The sequence below is a fragment of the Embiotoca jacksoni genome, unplaced genomic scaffold (assembly GCF_022577435.1).
Source record: "Embiotoca jacksoni isolate LCO1_2020_lvr unplaced genomic scaffold, fEmbJac1.0.p SCAF_2, whole genome shotgun sequence".
NCBI lineage: Eukaryota > Metazoa > Chordata > Actinopteri > Embiotocidae > Embiotoca > Embiotoca jacksoni.
In genome coordinates, this window is record NW_027185340.1 from 15,995,076 (window position 1) to 16,014,511 (window position 19,436).

The window sequence follows — 19,436 nt, forward strand, 5'->3', positions numbered from 1 at the left end:
CATTTTTGAGTCATTTTGTAGCTGGTATGAATTTAACATATTCCCAACGCATTAATTGCTGCGGGTAAATTAAATACCGAGTTTTTTTTTCCATTCTGTAGACCTCAATAACAAAAAGGGACGAATTTCATACCTTGTTCCATGTTGTATGCCAACTCCCTTTCTTCCCCAAATTCTCAAATGACCTTTTCTTCATTGTGCGCTCCTCTGAGAGAGACTTTTGATAAGAGCTGGCTTCCAGCCAACTTTATCTTACTGCTCCCAGTGGGAAACAAAAAGGACTGTCCTTTCATGATCCTGACTGGCCCGAAGCGATGATGGAGCCCGATAGCCACAGAAAACCTCGCACCGGTCTCACAGAGATCGACTTTGACTACGGCATATATAGAGTTCATATAGGCGGATGGTCTGTTGCCTCAAGCAGGACCAGTGCGCTTGAATCTTTCAGACTAAAAGTATCTCTGACCGTGCCATCACCTCAAACCAGCCAGCTCCGTTAACCCCGGCGGAAAACTTCTGGAAGAATTTAACAATTGCAAAGAAATTTACTGTGAAGATTAAATTGTGTTAAAGCCACCGGTGCGGTTCAATATGCAAAGACAGAAATATTTCTAAAACGGAAGGAGGACTGTAAAGACGTCACAGAAATGGTGCCGGAGATAAGCGGCGGACAGTCGCCTCTGTTTTGGGAGATAAAACAGCTGATGGGAAAGTGTTTGGGGCGGGTCAACAGTGGCGCTTCTACCAGCCTTCCCTCCACCCACATCACTTCAAATAGATCAGCCCGCATCTCCGTAAACCGGTCCAAAAAAAATGCGCCGCACTAATTCAAGAGCAAAATCTAACGAGTCTAAAATGTCTTCATAAAAGCATCCGCTGTACTGAACCCTTCAGAGCAATACAGATCTCCAAGAACCCAAAGGGGAGTTGCAATGCTCTACAAACTGCAACAGTTCAAGACAGCAACTAAAGATTTGCGACGAGACGAAACCCTTTTAGAGAGCTGCAGGAAAAAAAAAAAAAAAAAAAAGAGTTGCATCAGCGTGAAGTGGCCCATCATGTTTTCTCCGTTTCATCGCTACTAATAATGCAGCAGTTGTAAGTAACTCACTATCACTATTCCTCATTCATGTTTTAAGAGGCGACAAATTATATCCAGCCGAGAAAACGCTTGAAAGGGTTAAAATGGAAGCGCGGAATCGTCGCTATGGAGACGTTACAACGTCTGGTCTCGTGGCGTTGGTGTAAACCGGGAGGTTGCAGAAAGTCGCACGGGTGAATTTGGAGTAGTTGCAAGTTCCAAATGAGCTCGTAATCGGTCATTTGTTTAAACGTCAATGACCAAAACAAGGACTCGGTTCGTGCAATATTGGATCATGACGCCTACTTTTGGTAAACAAGGATTAAAAAAAAAAAAGGTGTCAAGAAATTTCTCTGATAAGAATGTGATTATGCGCGAGCATTGAGGGTCACAATTTTCTCCAAGATTTCCTGAATTCTGTGTCTCAAATAGGAGAACCTTAAAATCATGGAAATCGTCAAATTATTGTCATTTTTTTGTTCCTTAAAAATAGGACATATGATTAATAAATGATCTAAACGGTTGGCAATTAATTTTCTCCTGGCAAACTAGGGAAGTACGTTGTTGCAGCTCGACAAGGCATTTAGTGTGCGCGCGCGCGTGTGTGTGTGTGTGTGTGTGTGTGTGCGTGCGTGCGGGGTATGTATCGAGCTCCCCTACGGTTGGATAACATGCTGTTTCAGCTAATCAAACCATTATCACTGCCCACTAACTGAGAACACCATTACCATAATTTGCAGTTTCATCTGATTAGTTATGCATGATCCAGATACGCCAACGCTGGACACACACAGAGAGAGACGGGAAGAGAGGGACGAAGGGAGGGGATGGTAAAGGTGACCCTGATCTGGCTATTATACATGGAAAATAAAACACCCAAAAGGGATAAAGGGTATTCAAAAGGACACGTTTCAAATGTTGTTTCAAAGTTATTTTCAACAAATATGGCCCAGACTCGCAGGTCCCACCCCCCACCCAACTCGTTATGTCCTTTTTATTAGCACATATGAAGAATCACTTAGATAAACAATATATTACAATACTACAAGCGTCCAAACATGACAAAGTATTCACTCGTAAATAAACCAAAAAAAAAAAGAAAAAAAAAAGGATTTTCCCTGGCCTAACTTGAATTAATCTACAACCAATCCACAAGGCCACCTTTATTTTGGTCCCATTGTTCACGGGCAGAAAATAATTATTTTTAGTCTGGGCTTCAAACTTTAAAATTCATGTAAACACGCCAGTCTCATCACCTTCATTTGAACGATACAGCGACGCGATGCTGTAAAACCCGACAGATGCCTCCACATTTGATTATAGTCCCCTGCAACAAATTAAATTGAATGTGTCACTATCACTACGGTGCCACTTGCTTTGCGTTTTGGAAGTCCAGATCTGCCGAGGCACCTCCATCCTGGCATCCTGCGGCTGTGGCACCACGCACCGAATAAACACAGCTGTGTTTGGAGCTCGGGAGATGATTTTTCGCCGAAAAGAGTCCCGCCATGTCCGCCCCGGCAACAGACCTCTAACTAGCTGCCTTTCTGAAAGCTATCTGGCTACATGTTTGTGTGAATGGGTGGCTGTTTGGCTTGGTTCACTCGAGCGCTGCCTGTCAGACGGACTGAAAGAACTGAAAGCTCGGGACAATGACGGCGATGGCAACCATTTTGCCTCCCATTGGCAGCAATTACCCCTCATGTAATTACTGATCGCAAGATGCACAACATTTAAGAAATAAACTGGCACGGTTTCGCTAGAAACTTGGCAACGGCCGGGCCGGTGTGCAGCCGCTGTGAGCTGCGGCGGCTCGAGCGCCGTGAATGGCTGAGCTTACAGCGTTTCCCAACTACAAACAGGACTGCGGGCTTTTCAAAGGGTTATAATGGAACGGACGGGCAGCTGGTCCTCTTGGTTAAACATGAACAGGCTGTTCTTTGATAGGCCCCGTCAGCAACAGTCCGCGGAGGTCACAGGAAGGTGGTGTCAATCAATTAAAGGGGAAGACCTCGTGAGGACTCTTCGATTCGACTGGTACGCGAGAGTCTTAATAACCGAGTCTTTTCGAATTTGGGTACGGGCCTCAACTAAACTTCTTGGCGGCACTAGATTGGCGGTAAATAACCGACAGCCTCTTCGGATTCAAGATTCAAAAGTTCAAGTTTGCTTGACGGGCTATTCGTTTGCATTTCTGGCAACGATTTCAAACCTAATTCGAGATCCACGCAGACGGGCATCTTTAAAGCCTGATCGCGCATCTCGCCTGCCAGCACTATTCTTACCAACACTGTCTGTTAACGCCAATAATAAGCTGTCAGCACTACGAGGCACCACGCTGAGCGGTGGGGTGTGTGCCTTTCCAACGCCGAGACTCGCAAAAGAAATAAGCCGCCAGAAAAAGATGGAAAAAGAACAGAGGAAAAGTAGAAAAGTCAAAGGCATGAGAAGAAACGCTGCAAGGACGGATGGACGGACGGACGGACGGACAGCAGCTAAAGACGCCGCCGTCCTCCGCTTCCGAAACGACCGCGAGACAACGGAGAGCTCCGACGTCCACTCCTAAACACCTTAAAGGGACATTCATTTTCGGTCTCTGCCAACTGATCCCGCACGAGACCCACCAAAACGTTCGCTTCTTGTACAACAGAGCATCTTTAAAACACGCAATGCTCCACGTGTCCGGGAACACCCGGTGCTCCGGGGCCCATCCCACGGTGTGCACGCAGGTCGGCCTTTCAAACTGGCGAGGACAACGGCTGACCTTTGACCCCTCTGCTATGCGGGTTAGGGTTAGGGTTATTATTCAACACCGTTCAACATTTAAACACCTTGTAAAACAACGTGATGTGATCGACTGACGGACAGAGAAGAAATTCCTCAACAACAACAAAAAAAACAACCCGCGGAAGTTTGATCTCATCCTCGCACTTGTTGACAGTTACTCAAACTGTTTAGCAGATATTACAGTTCTGCAGTCGATCTCTAAAGACCGAGAACAATTTCAACTGAAAGTGAAGACGGTTTGCTGAAACGATGACGCATTTTTAGCCGTTATCAACCAACACGATGAAATTTGATTAAGTTTCCTTGGAAATAAAAGGTTAACAGTGAATTACAATATGCCTTCACATCCTATCTGCAGTTAAACTTAAGCGAGTTGTCCTGAGGTCTGACGATACAACCCGGCTCCGAACTTCCTCCCAAAGGATCCCCCTTACCTTTGCAAGCAGGTGCAGTTTGTCCCAATTATCTTTTTGCCACACCCGTGTCCCCCTCCCCCCCGTCCTCTCGTCCTCCTCCCCATTTCCCTGTCCATCTCCCCTCCTCACTTCTTCCCCTCACTTTTTTATTCTCTATTCTCCTTCTGCCTCTCTTTCTCTCTCACACACACACACACAGAGAAGGGATGGCAGGTTCAGGTGCGCCGCTCAAGTGAAGCGGAGCTATTGCCACAGGCAATTTAATCTTCACCAGCTGAGTCCATCCGCCCCCAAAAACTCAGGACTTTTCCCGGGTTTGGGGCAGAGCAACGGAACAGACATCTGAAGTTCAATCCAGGATTCTCCCCAGTACTCCATTTAAAAATTCATAATGTGCATGAAAATTAAAAAAAAAAAAAAAAAAACCGGTCAAGAGTGCAATCAGGTTTCATGAGGGCAAACTTTGCTCGGCCTCATTTAGGCGCCGACGGTGCAGCCTCCACGTCCACCGCGTGTTTCATCAATCGGAGATTTACGTGATTAATGATCGGGCATAAAAAAAAAAAAGACACCCGGACGCCAACCTTTACTCCGGAGCGCAAAACCCGTACTGCAGAGTTTTATCTGGGTCTTTCAGAGACGATTTGTCGGTTTCAACAACATTAACATTCACATACATGTGTAGATAACATTACGCTGTAAATGTGACATCTTGCCGCCTGCATTTGAGAACAAAACTGGCGTCGGCGAGCTGCGAGGAAGGATCCATGTCATTTACAACACCATGAACTGTTGAAGCTAACAAGGCCGTGACGAGGACTTTCCAGACTCGTCTAATGCAAAATAATCCTCACTGCACTCAGCTTATCATATGACACGGTGGCAATCAACAGCCTGGAATGGAGTCCCAAATATAAAAATGTGCAGCATGACAGGCCTAATTCCCAACATAAGTAGTTCAGCTCCAGCAACCATCAGCTGACAGGGAATCCCACATGCATTCGGGTCAAAACCAACCACTAACGCCAAGGCAAAACACATTTCTGGACCCCCTCCCCTCCCCCCCATCTGTTAGGTGTTTTATTTATAGGAGTATGGACAAATTAATGTTGCAGAAAAGATGCCGTCGAAACAATTCCAGGTGTCCAGCGAGTCCAGCGAGTCCAGAAAGGAAATAAAACGCAGTTTGTGATGTGGTCGTGGGGTTTTGGGGGGGCCGGGGAGGGGCGGGGTCTTCTGATGTCCCCCCCCTTTAGGAGGCCACACTTCTCACGGCTACTTTGTTTTGGAGGACATCCGGACCGAGATCCCACCAAAAAGTCATTATTTTTGCTGTTTAGAGGGCGAAAAAGGAGCAGAAAGAGCAGAGCGCAGGGGAGGGAGGCCAGACAAACAGGACAGAGCAGGGTCCATATGATCCGAGCAGCGGCAGCAGACTGGTGAGCAGCAGGCAGCAGAGGAACCGACTGCGACCCAAAGATGTGGCACGGATGGTGGAGGATTACGTCATCGAAAGAAAAAAAAAAAAAAAAAAGGAGGACGCCTCATCACAGCAAACCCCCCCACACACCTCCATTACTTAACACCACATAATGAACAGCTTCTTCTTCTTTTTTTCTTTTCTTTTCTTTTTTCAGACGGTTTCTAATCGTTTGCTTAGCGAAAGAAAAAGAAAAGAAAAAGAAAAACGATGATGAATGCAACTAAAAGCAGGGTCTCAATAAGCAGCTTATCCACGCAGGCCCTCCCGTGTGACATTTCCACAATGTGACATGGACAGGAGAGCAGCTGAAACAAGCGGGGGCTTCACCAATTATTCAATGACTGACAAACCCCTCCACCTCCACCTCCAACTCCACCTCCGCCGCTTCAGATGAACGACAGGTTCAGTCAAAACGACGCGGCGGCGCAAAAAATTAAAAAAAAATTAAAAAAAAAAATCACACAATAACCAGTAATGAATCGGGCTGGTCCACATTTAAAAGGCACCGACCGGACTCCGTCATTAAAGGGCTGATCGGAGAGTGTCCGATGAATGGGCAATCAATGACCTATTTAACTACTAGGAAAAAAAAAAAAAATAAGAAGAAGAAAAAAAAAAAAAAAGAAATCGAATTGATGGAGTGTGATCAAAGTTGTATTGATTCATTAAACCTTTAAATGACCAACAACAACACCAACGCTGCGCACGTAAAGCTGTTCCGCGGCTGCGTAAAGTAAGCTGCGAGATATTGAATGGGCTAAGGGACGGCTAGCAGGCTACACTACCGCTGGGTATCAAAGGTTGAGGAGTGAGATATGTGTGGTGTTGGTCGGGAGCCCACAGAGAGAGAGAGAGAGGCCGGGAGGTCATTATAAAAACAAAGTCCGACGGAACAGCGTCATTTCGCTAAATCAACCGATTTAAGGGGCGCGAGGAGCAACTTGGATAAAAAAAAAAAAAAAAAAAAAAAAAAAAAAAAAAGTGACAGCGCTAAGCTAACTAGCTCGCTAACGTCAGCTGGCTGTAAAAAAAAAAAAAAAAAAAAAAAAAAAAAAAAAAAAAGCTGGTGGCCTGTGAATGAGTGTCTTTCTTACCGTCATAAACTGCTCCAGGGGCGTCCAGTTTTTTAAGGAATATAATCGTCGCCGTGTGAAGGAAATGGGTTTGTGCGCGGGGCGATACACAGCCCGAAACATCCAAAGATCAGTTCACCCGCTGCCGATGAAACCCGAGCATCATCTCTATCACCGTCTTCATCAGTACTCGGAGTCCGGCGCTGCTTCACGCACATCCATCCAGCAGAGAGCGGGGCCTCCTCCGGGCTCGACCATGCGACTGGCTCGGCGACGACGGATAATCCACAAGACGGGAGCCCCCGCAGTAACCATTGGCTAGACACGGCGACGGGCAGTCATTTCAAAAAAAAAAAAAAAAAAAAAAAAAAAAAAAATCGACAGAATGAGAAATATATTAAAAAAAAAAAATCCCACGCATGCGTACAAAAAAAAACACCAAAAAAAAAAAATGAAGAAAGCGTGAACGGCGGGGAAGAGGTGAAGGCGTGAAAAAAAAAAAAAAAAAAATACGTTGGACGTCAAATCGTTAAAAAAAAAAACGGGGCAAATGTGTCGTTTCTGACTTTCCCAACGCGAAGCCTGTCCGTTGTTGTCAGCGTACCCTGCTCTCTCTGCAGCTGCTCCGCTCCGCTCTGCTCAAGCCTGCCTTGCGGCACAGCAAGCGAGCCGACGTAATGGCGCAAACGCGAAGCGCGCAGGGGCGGGGCCACGGAGCGGGAGGCGCGCTGTTTGTTTTTGAGCGCACCCGGGGAGAACTGCCGCAGAACATTTTGCACGCTCAGTTTGCGTTGGCAGATTTTAAAAGTCGGCCAAAGTTTTCAAACAAGTATCAACAGTTTACAGTGATCTTAATAGATACTGAAACACGCACGTGACTGCACTGAATAATAATATGACGCCGTGCAGGATATGAATAGATCTAATCTATTTCAGAAGTTAACACTTTTTTTTTTTCCTAATCTGTTAAAAAAAAAAAAAAAAAAAAAAAAAAACGATGTCATAGGTTTAAATTATATTATATAGTTTTATACGAAACACAATGCTCTAGTCTGTATAACACAATAATGTGTTTGTTAGAAAATTAGGAGCTGTATGGACAATATGATTCTTTCTGCATACCTTAAATGTAATTGACTCCTCTATTGTATTGTGATGGTCCAAATGCATTACATAATGATGCAATACACTCATAAAAGAAATGATTGGCAATACTCTACTACAGGTGAATATGGTAAATGTTTGACTAATGAAACTTCCCTATATTTAACTTTTTAAGTAAAACAATTATATATCCATAATAATTTGGACTTTTTCTAAAAATGAAAGAGGTCTCCTCCAACGAGGGTAAGAATTTTAGAATGAAATCATGGTGCGACTTTCAAAATGCATGTAATTATGATAATGCTTTTTTTATTTTATTTTATTTTATTTTTTTTTTTTTTTAAACTAATCTCTTTCATTTCAAGTCCAAGTCTGCCCATTCAGACCGAACGGATCTTTCGGCCCGTCATTCATGAATACTGTAAAAGAGAGATAGTCCCAAACTGTGAGAGAGCTTAATGTGGGCTGCACTGACCTCAAGTGGCTCACGAGGAAACATGCTACAACGCAAACAAACAATGGGCCATTGTACAGATAATTCTGTGGGGCTTACAATGAGGTAAGCTGATGAAGCCGAGTGGGGAGAACGAGACAATAAGCCCAGTGTTGATGTTGTGCATACTCTAAAAGGCACTTTGTAGTCGGGGGGAGGGGGGGAATAATGGAGTGGACCAAAAATGCTAAGCTTTATTTTTTTTTTTCCTTTTGAAAGGAACACTGATTTTTTTTTTTTTTTTTTTTTTTTTTTTTTTTTTTTTTTTTTTACTTTTCACAGTTTTTTTTTTTCTTTTAGGGGACCAACCAAAATATATTTAATTCATGTTAAGGAACCATTTTCTGATGAAAAGCATAGCATGTGAAAGCCCGCAATCTGCTGCATAACCACGGAGCTGGAACAAATGCAGCATCTTGCTCAAGGGCACTAATGCAGAGAGGACGCTTGCTGTTAGAGAACAATCTGTCTTATTCAGAATGTAATGCAGTACTTTTACACAAGTTCTGTACTTAAGCAACGGATCTGAGGTCCTTCTTTACTTGAGCATTTCCTTCATGTGTCGCTTTATAAGCACTCCACAACATTTCAGAGGCAAATACTGTATTGTACTTTTTACTCCTCTACATTTTGTCTGACAGCTAATAAAGCGTCTAATGCCTTTCCTGTCCAGTGAAAACCATGTATCCTCACATCTGGTGATTGTAATTACATTTTTTTTCTTTGTTGGTCCAGAAATTTCGTTCACTTTCTTAAGTTAAATACATTATTTTAAAAACCCACTTGGATTAGCTGGGAAATGCAGCGGGATAAAGCGAAACAAAGAACCGTGGTTCTTCCTGGATCAGCTACACAACAAACACATCGTGATCTTATAGAATGCGTTAATGCAGCAGTAATATTAATCCAAAACATTATCTATAATGGCAAAACAAATGACATGGGAACCATCGTGAACTTTTTTGATACTTTGAGTAAACTTTGCTGGTAATACTTTCATTCTTTTAGTAAATGTTAAAATGCAGGACTTTTACTGGAGTATGTTCAACATGTGTTATTAGTGTTATTTTCTTTTACTCCAGTAAAGGTTTTAAATACTTCTACTGCCATTATTTTTGATGTCTGGATTTAATCAGAACATCTTCCCTCTAGTTTTGATCTCATCCACCCAACAGTGAAACACGACTTAACGTCCACTTCACGGCTACTTTCATGGTTCAGTCTACCAAAGGACGGTGACGTAACAAAGTGTCCGTGTATGACTACTGCACGTGCAACACTTATCAATTACATGTTTCTATATTTAGTTCGGTCCGCGGGGTACATGACTGTACGTGTCATTAAAACAGCATATCTGAACCTCGTTGATATGCAGACAGATGAGGGAATGGTGGTGCCACATGATGAGTTCTGCATGTCGGAATAATTAAGAGAGGGTCGTGCAAATGATGATCTTCGGTGTTATTCCGTAACAATCCAACCATGTTTGTTTTTCCCGCCTTTCATTGCGTAATACAGATGAAAGAACTGTAAATGAGGATGTTTCAGGTTCTCTGACGGAGCTGACAAACATTAAGTTATCATTTTTCTGCAGGCGGTTACAGAGAAGTTGAGCGTGTGAACACTTAAAAAAAATGAAGGTCATAACTCAGAGTTTGATGATCCTGTATTAAAGGGCTTCTATTTCCATCATGGAGAAATGATTTAATAATTCTGGTAAGCTAAGAAATAATAGGTTTTCAACTTGAAATATGCTGCGGTATGTGTCTTTTTTTTCTTTTTTAAATAAAAACAATACAGCCATTCCTGAAGATAATCATTAAAACATGCTGCTGACATTTTTCTATTGTTTTGTACAAATTAGTTAGAGTGATTTCTGTTCCAGACCACCACATTTTTTTTTCTGAAATGTTGCTCTTCATCTGTTTTGCCTCCATTATGATGGAATATGTAGAAACGTCTACTCTCTTCTGTTTGCTGGTGCTGATGAGCTTTTCTGTTGTCGGTTTTCAGTTGACTTGACAGCGTGAGCCCGACTGCCACTCTGCAGGTCCCCTTTTATTAGTAGCACCAGAAGTTGTTTATTTTGTGTATTTATTGGCAGAAATCATCCAATATTATATAATTCTGAGCCTTAAAGCGGTCGGTCACCTCTGATTATAATTCAGGTTAATTAACAATTTCCACTCTTAATTTGTGTTTCCGATGAACCCGTTCTGTCATTAGATCCAATTCATATATATATTCATACACAAGTCATTTTCCTTTGTTTACACTACTTGGCCATCGGAGGGCACCTTTGACCACAGACCTGCACTGTTGTGATGGTGGTCTCTTGCTTTACGTTTTCAGTGATTTTTACACAGATATTAACACCCATTTCTGAGTAATTCCCAGTTTTTATTTTCAGGTATTACGGTGCGATGTTTGTTGTGCCTAACCAGTGATTGCTTATATATTTTATCTTTGGCTTTTAAGACTCACACACACACACAAAATGTATACACACTAAAATGTCCCACACTTTGATCGGCGTCCCCGTCCATCGAGATGGTATCGGCCAGCGTCCCAGAGAGAGGCGGCACAAATCTCACACGTGGAAGTATGACAAAAATAAACATTTCTGGCTATATACCAATAAATGTACATATGTTTTTGTTTTCTGTATTCTGAGTAGCAGAACAGGCATTGCCCTTTACAGGTTGTAATTAATAGGATTCATTAATATTAATATTCCTAATGTTTGATCATCACCCATGTCTATTCAACAGCATTTCACATTTCACACGAACGGACATCAGAATAGTTTATTTGAAGACCGGGTCCAGAATTAACAACCTACATCTTGTCTTTGTTGGATAAAGTCATCAGTGTCACACTGGCCAGTAAATATCCGACATGATTTTACAGGACTGTGTTCTAATTTGAACTGTTCACTTTGGGATTCGTAAAAATAACGTGAAAAATTTCTATGCAAATAAAAAAAAAACAACTCGGAGACAGTCTGCAGTCTATTCAGAAATAAGCACAACTTAGGCCTGGTAACATCTATTTCAACTCTGAACACGACCTTCGTTTTCAGACTTTGTCCTTCAGCAGAGCGACGATGCCGTCCCTCCTCGACGTGTACGGCATGTGCTTCAGCTGAAGGATGTGAGCAGGGAACAGGTTCCCGCTGGGAGCGTACATCTCCTCTCCCTTCTGCCCCATCAGGGAGCGCAGCGTCTTGTTTCTGGACAGAATTTTATCGTAAAACTCGACCCCTCCTTTGGCGTAGTCGCGGGACACGCCGGCGGCGCGGCGGTCTGAGCTGTTGTCAATCCACTGGCTGACGGCATCCGAGGTGAGAAAGTAGGAAATGGCGCCGATGCCCAGCGCCAGAGCGTTCGCGGCCCCCCGGAGCAGCGCCGGCCCGCCGTGGAGCCCGAACACCTGCTTCAGCACCACGCTGTACACCCAGACCCCACTCAGGCAGAACGGGGCGACGGCGGCACTCAGAACGGGTCCTCCGGATTGCAAACGGGCCACCTCTCGAGCGATGGCAAACTTCTGCGCCTCGAGGGAAAACACCAGAGCCTCCTTCAGGGCGGAGCCGACTTCGCTGCTCCAGTCCACCGTTTTGCCGTTAATGAAAATCATGCGGTTGGTAATTCCGCTCGGGTCGTCGGCGGTGCTGTTGAAGTTAGCCGGGATGCCGATGTGGGACCCTGCGGGGAGCCACGGGACACCGGTACCAACCGGATGGAACCCGAAGGAGGCGAAGGCAGAGAAGTTCTTGGTCGAGCTGATGCCGTAGTCCTTCAACACCTGCAAATGACAAAACGCTGCAGATTTAAATGTCACTTTTCCGAACGGGAGTACAAGTTGTATGTTTTGTGGATGGAGTATGTGCTGCAATTTATGAAATGAAACGATCTGGATCATTTTCTGGAATATTCTTCTAAAACCTATTGTAAACATGCTGCACGTGTTTTCATTCTGGCAGCAATAACACCGACATGGATTTGATCGCTTAAATAGAGTTATTTTTAAATAGTTGAGTTGCTACCGGTAAAATGAGGTGTTAATATTGGGTTTTTTTTTATCACACCTGCATAGAGTTAAACAGATCGAGGTAGGTTATGCTATTAAATGTGTGGGTAGTGAAAAAAATAAATAAATAAATAAAATTTAAAAAAATACTTAGTTCACACAAACTACCTGCTGAAAAAGATCCCCCAGCCCGTCGGACAGCGTGACCGGCTGTCCTTTGTGCCAGGCCTGGTAGAGCTGACGGTACGACATGTCGGGACAAACATGGTAGAACATGTTGACTGCAAATACTCCACCGCAGCTCACAACGAGCAGCGGAGTCCGGTACTTCTGAAGAAGCACGGAGTACTTGAGGAACCGAGACGCCATGCTGCGGTTTTCCTTCTTGACCGACTGCGTGTCCGCTGGATGCAACGAGCCTCAGCAGGGGACGTCTGCGGAGGAGACGGACGACGCTTTGTTGAGTCATGCTGGAAAATTCAATCTCTTTATCATTTACCAGTTTCTTGTTTGTTTGTTTTTTTTCCAGGTATTGAACCTCTGTTGTCCCCGCTACACCCCGTTCATGACCAAATATACCACTCGCTAACATACAGAAGAAGAAGACGCCATGCCAGTGAACTACAACCGAGGGTTGTAGTTCAGGTGGCGCTGGGAAATACAGAACATCACAATAACTGAACACGACCTCACGGCAACAACACAGGTAAGTCTTCAGATTTGTCTTTCCTGCTCCAGCAAGAAACAGCTCTCAACAACTTCTTCTTCTTCTTATCTGACATTATGGATTCTCTCGCTTTTTGATTTAGGGGGGTAGAAATGATTAAAAGGCTCATTCCAACAGCGAGGCGACTGAAAGCGCTTCACATAAAACATAAAAGGCATCCGAACAAAATTTAAAAGCGACAGATAGAATTTAAAAAGAATTAAAAATAAAATAATAATAATAAAAAAAAAAAGTGTAAAAGTTACAGGAAAGAGGAAATGACTAATTATTTGATTTGAAATAATCCTGTAAGAGACAAGAAACCAATGTACCTGTGGAAATAGAGATAAACCTCTTGAACCTTGAATTCTTATTTTTCAACCACTTTATATATATATATCTATATATATATATATATATATAGATATAGATATCTATATCTATATATATCATTTCAACTATCAGAAATCACATCCATCACACTTCTTCAGGTATCTTCAATTAAGAGTTTTGACAAGGCGAAATGACCTTGCAGGTATCTGTAATAAGAAACCGCCACACGCATGAATGGGGGAAAGTGGGGTCCTCTGTCCTGGGAAGAATTACACGGTGGATAACAGAAATACTGAATTACACGTGTAGCTATTAAATGTTTACAAATAAAAAAAAAATAAAAAAGCTTGCAAGTTCAGGAGGAAACAGCCATGCTAATGCAACGAAGGCTGCACGCTGGAGCACTTGCCAACCACCGTCTCTATTACTAAAACTACAAACGACACGAGTCGCACTTGTCTCTGCGACTTTGACACATGCACACATTCCCCCCCCCCCACGGGCTTTATTGAACAGTCACCTTAACTGCCTGAACCAATGACGAAAACATCCGTCAATCACACCGCTTTACGTCACTAAATGCAAACACAGCGCGGCTTAAACAAGTGGTTGTTTGTTTTTGGTGGTTTTTTTTCCATCCAACAAAGCGGTAGACACTCACGTGTTCTGCACATCTTTTACAAGGACAGCCGCAAGGTACGCCACACGGTTACATGACGACGGATGAACATGTCCGTAAAGCCATTTGGCAGGAGCGTCACGGCGTTTCACGACAGTTTTACGGCGGTAATGGTGTTAAAATACGGCGGGCGCCGGATTGGATCCGCCGCGGGGACGCTCTTCTGTGATTGGTTGTTGCGTAGTAAGAAAACAAGACAGGGGGGTTTAAAACTCTTTCCGCACGAGCCAAATAAACACAAATATCAAACAAGACGAAAGTTTAATCTGCTATTAAAAGAGAGAGGAAGAAGAAGTGGGAGTTTCTTCTTTGTATTAAATATCTATAAATACGTGTGTAATAGTTTCATCTATAAAATTCCAATTATGCACCTCAGAAATCTCAACATGGCGTACTGTTACATATTGTAGATAGACTGTGATCCTTCTTCCTTCTATAATAGACTACGGTGTTTTTATGTTGTTGTTTTTTTTATTATCCTATTTTTTTTTATGTTGTTTGTTTCTGTGATTCTTACATGTGATGGCTGCTTCCACTCTTTCCTTTTACAATCACTACAGTACACTGTCTGTTGTTCCCCACAGTCCCAAAGACCTGCAGCTTCTGTTAACTGGAAGATGTAAATAAAGTAAAACATGTAGTTGTTGGCCCCGAAAGACTGGTTCTATAACAGTGTTTATTTGGCCCGAACCCTATCCAGCGAAACCAGTTTAAATAATTCACCTCTTTCATTTAAAGCAGGACAGGAAGAAGATCTCGCTGCGACTATTCATATCTTTGCTCAGTCATGCGTCTACACCCGTGCCGCTGACGCTTTGCATATGCGGTGTGTGAATTTGTGATCGGCCTAAAAGCAGCTTCATTTCCCTCTATCTGATGAAATGATTGTGAAATGTGAAATATTTAGCACAGCAATCTTACACTGCAAATCTGCTGTTAAGATACTGTACAAAACGGGGTGACGGCATGAGGCTCAATTGAGTTTTGCTCTGCCAAAAATGAAATGGGATGACGTGATTATATGCAGATATAAACATAAATGTAACGCGACGATTCTTCCTCCCTCTCTTGTGGCTCTTGGAGACATGAGAGTAGAAAAGTGTAAAACTTTACAATGCTTCACTGTAGTTGTATGTGTTATGTTTATGTACATTTTAAAATACTAAAGAAAATACAATCAGAGTACTATTATCAGTTGTAGTTGTTAAGCAAGGGGGGTGTAGCCTTACCAGGATGATAAACAATTCATATATCACTGTCTATTTACCTTTATTGTATTTTACAGAGTAGAAACCGGACTGTAACTACGTTGAAAGTTTAGATTCATATCTGCCACCATTAAAAAGTTAAACAAAACCACAATCTGTCACTTTTTGTGAATATAAAGCAAAATACAAAGAATAGACTTTAATAAAAAAATAAATAAAAAAAACATTAAGATTATTGGAGTGACTTTTGAATAAAAGGGGTCACGAAAGGCCAATTTCGGTGTATTGTTTGTACTTGTATGTAAATGATGCGTGACTGTGTGGGTAGGAGAAACGGATAAAGCAGAACAGTAATTGTAAAGGACATCAATAAAGAAACTGCTCTGAATCATAACAAATTACTGGCTGCACACAAGTGCACAAAAGGAGTGTCACGAAGGGGAGGAAGTGAAAGTTGGACACGAATTAGAGTAAGAAAACTGCCCATATCATTACGATGATACAACGTGATGACCTCTAATGACAAATAATTCCAATCACAAAGTGCACCTGCCGGAGCAGTAAAAACATCTCGCATTCAGAGGGTTTTTAATCTGCATGATAATCCTGGATGAACTTTGGCATTTGGGTGGAAAATGTGCTTGCTGCTGGTGTTGAGGTGGGGCAGCCTAACACGCTTTTAAAGACTTCAGCCCACCAGCACACGCTTTGTTTCAATTCACTCAGAAGATTGATCTTCACAGTTTCATTTGACAATCACTGTTGTTGAATAGCACTTCTCCATTGGAATTGGCCATTTTTTTTTGAACATTTAAAGCCAAACAAAGTAACAAGAGCCACTGTTTATGTTATTCATTTGGAAAGAAAGCGACACGCAGTGATTTACCTGATCTCGTCTTTAAAACACAAACATGAAAACTGATGAACCTCGTTCAACATGCACTGTTAAGAATATTGTCTGCAGGGATTTCCAGGTTCTGGAAAAGAGAAACTATTGGCGAGATCTGAAAGTTAGACACTGTCACAGAGAGGAAGAGAATATTGCGTTTTCTCAACACCTCAACAGCTGCAATGTTAAAATAAGCCTGTACATAAAGACTCAATAGAAAGTATCACAATGCCACTATAATGGTAAAACTGAATCACATTACAGTGTGTGTGTGTGTGTGTGTGTGTGTGTGTGTGTGTGTGTGTGTGTGTGTGTGATGAAGTCAGATGGTCTGTTCCTCGTAAAGAACTAGCCCACTACTGTCTCCATGGAAACAGGCAAGGGGCTATGGATGTATGAGCCTTTATGTGTGTGTTATACATGTGTGTGTTTGAAGAGAAAGAGACAGAGAATCCCTTTTTATCCTCTTCTGTTCTGTCAAACTCTAAATAAGAAGCGTATAAAGCACAACAGTGAAGGAGTGTTGTTGTGCCATTATTATAATATGTATTCATTTTTAATCTATATCTTAACTTGATTTTGATATTATTATTGTGTGTGTAATTTGATCTATTGCATTGCATTTTGTTTCTTGTTCTTATTTTTCATAACATTGTAACACGCTTTTATGTTTTTTTTTTTATATATCTGTTTTCTTATGTGAAGCACTGCAACACTTTAAGCTGCATTTCTTGTATGAAAGGTGCCGTACAAATAAAGTTTTAATAAGAATTATGATTAACATTACGTTCATGATAAATGTCATACGTGACCGTGTTAGTCCTGTGATTGGCTGGCAGCTTTTTTGTGGTGTTTCTCTCTGCTCCTGCACAATGCCTGCAGGAAGTAGCCACGTCCCTGTGGCTATGGAAAGAACAGGGCAGGTACCAAAGTGGATAAACATATTTTAAAAGCTCATATTGTTTATCTGTGATCTCTTTCACAGGCCCTCTTTGGTGATTTCAGTCCAGCCTAAAAGGACTAAACTGAGGTCAAAGACAGCAGTGAGACCACTGTGGACGCCTTTCGCCGTATGTGATTAACCCCAACTAAATTCAGACATTCTTTCTGATCCCTCAGATCCAACCACGTGTGTGTGTTCACGCATTAAGTCAAGTGGCGGAGGAGTCTGACTTCAACGACGGCATGCGCAGAGGTTAACGAGGCCACGCTGTGCATTGGATTCAGTGTTTGTTTTACACATGGATGCATTCACTGTGCGTCACTGGTGTTTAACGATCCATGGCTCTGAACGTCAGCGACACTTTGCAGGGTGAACGTGATGAACGGTGCAGCCTTTTGATGTGCCTTAAGAGAAAAATCAACACCACAGTTTGTCCAAATTAAGTGACACCTAGCTGCAGGACGGCTGGCCGCTCTCCGTCCGACCCCGCCCTCCGAATACCAGAAGAAAAAAAAATGAGAGGTACGCAGGAGACGCGAGGGCAATCGATTCTCAAGTTAAGATCCCATCAACCTGCTGCCCAATCTAGTGGAGTGACCTCTCAATGAAAGAATACATCAATAACCCAGTCAGTCAATTCACCACCTCGTGATTGCTCCCTACAAGTCTTCCAAAGCCAGAATCAATAGATCCCTGCGTCAAACAGCACCGGCTTGTGACTCCTTGACAAACATACGGGGAAAACAAAAAAAAAAACAGAATTCTGATGTCGGTGAAGACCTGATGACAACATCTACATCCTGTCAAAGACCTCACTGTGAATGTCAAATTAATGTCTGATAATATACCGCAATACATATTTCTGGAGATGTTAAATAGAGTCCAGACTGAATATGGTAAAGATGACTTTCTAAACATTAGCGTGTTAGTGTCGTAATTTTTAACACGTTAAAAACATTTGCACTTGGGGAAAATAGATTTGAGAGCTTTGCATCTGACTACCAGAACTACGCAGCGTTAAGCTTGTCATTGTGAGACATTTCTGTCCCTACATGCACGCTGGAGGAAAGCTTCTGTAGTTTTGGTTCAGGATGAATTGGTGCACCTTTAACTATTAGAAAGCATAACACAATGGAAAGCTATATTTTTCTGCATTTTGTTTAATATTTGGGGCTAAATTCGAATTATTTCAAGCCATTTCTACTCTTTCTTTCCAAATGGCTTTATTGGACGCTATCAAGATGGAAAAAAAAAAAAAAAAAAAAAAAAGTAACATTGCGTAACATGTATGGAAGGAATTACTATGTGTAAATGCACGCTAGGTGTATGGACATGTGGCTGTGTACATGCTGTTAAATGCAGTGTAGGCTTTCCTGGAAATACTGCCGATACACAGAGGGAAGGAGGGAGGGAGGGAGAGAGAGCACTTCATTTCCTACCACTTAGTCACTGTAATGTGACTTATAAAACCCTCTTCTGTCTGATTATTTACGGAGGTAAAAATGCACATCGGGCTCCCTCTTCCTCGTTTGATTGAATTAGTTACATCTTCCTCACTCGCACGCATTTCCGATGGCTTCTGTTAATGGACGACTATATCACGAGGAGCTCTGTCATTACCTAACGTGCGAAATGTCTTGCGTGTGCAAGTTTTTTTTTTTTTTTTTTTTTTTTTGTAAACATACTATATACTTGCATCTGTGTGCGTATTGCAGCGACTGACGACATCGTTTCGTATTGCTCCCTAAATAATACATCAGTAAAAGACCACGTCTCGTGAGACGTGAGCATTCCCGAGTGTTGGCTCCTTGTCCTCCGCGGCTTCGAGTTGACATTCAGAGTACACTCACCTGCTCGTAAACAACCTGATAATTACCGAGATTTCTGGGAAGCACTTCTTTTTTTTTTTTTTTTTTTTTTTTAAGTGGCTACTAGAGAGTGTGACTAATTAATAAGTCGGTCAGAGAGCAGCCTCTGTTCGACTCAGACAACTCCAAACCTCATCTTTTAGGAGTCACACTGAACGGTACACCGTGCTGCGTTCACGTTATTGCGTTTGCCGACCTGTTTGGTTATAGATGGTGAATGAATTTAGTAGCTCGGATGCGATCCATAATCGTTGTTGTTGTTTTTTTTTAATCTGTAAAACAAACACCCAGTGAGAATGTGTTTGTTTTTGTTCCAGTCCAGCAGATTTACAGCTCACCGA

At 42.4% G+C, this 19,436-nt stretch overlaps 2 protein-coding genes across 2 annotated transcripts in view; both read right to left on the minus strand.

The window, feature by feature from the left end:
* ptpn4a (protein tyrosine phosphatase non-receptor type 4a) overlaps positions 1–7,185 on the minus strand; it is a 69,960-nt gene extending 62,775 nt beyond the window's left edge. Inside the window, exon 1 of the mRNA XM_069154764.1 lies at positions 6,862–7,185. The gene's annotated coding sequence lies outside the window, so the exon portion shown is untranslated. The remainder of the gene's footprint in view (positions 1–6,861) is intronic.
* Positions 7,186–11,230: 4,045 nt separating this feature from the next.
* Positions 11,231–14,238, minus strand: tmem177 (transmembrane protein 177). The gene is made up of 3 exons (XM_069154765.1): positions 14,170–14,238; positions 12,638–12,903; positions 11,231–12,244 (listed from the first exon to the last, which is right to left on the minus strand). The coding sequence occupies exons 2-3, from the start codon at positions 12,836–12,838 to the stop codon at positions 11,516–11,518; spliced, it is 930 nt and encodes a 309-aa protein (XP_069010866.1). The 5' UTR covers positions 12,839–12,903; positions 14,170–14,238; the 3' UTR covers positions 11,231–11,515.
* Positions 14,239–19,436: the final 5,198 nt, after the last annotated feature.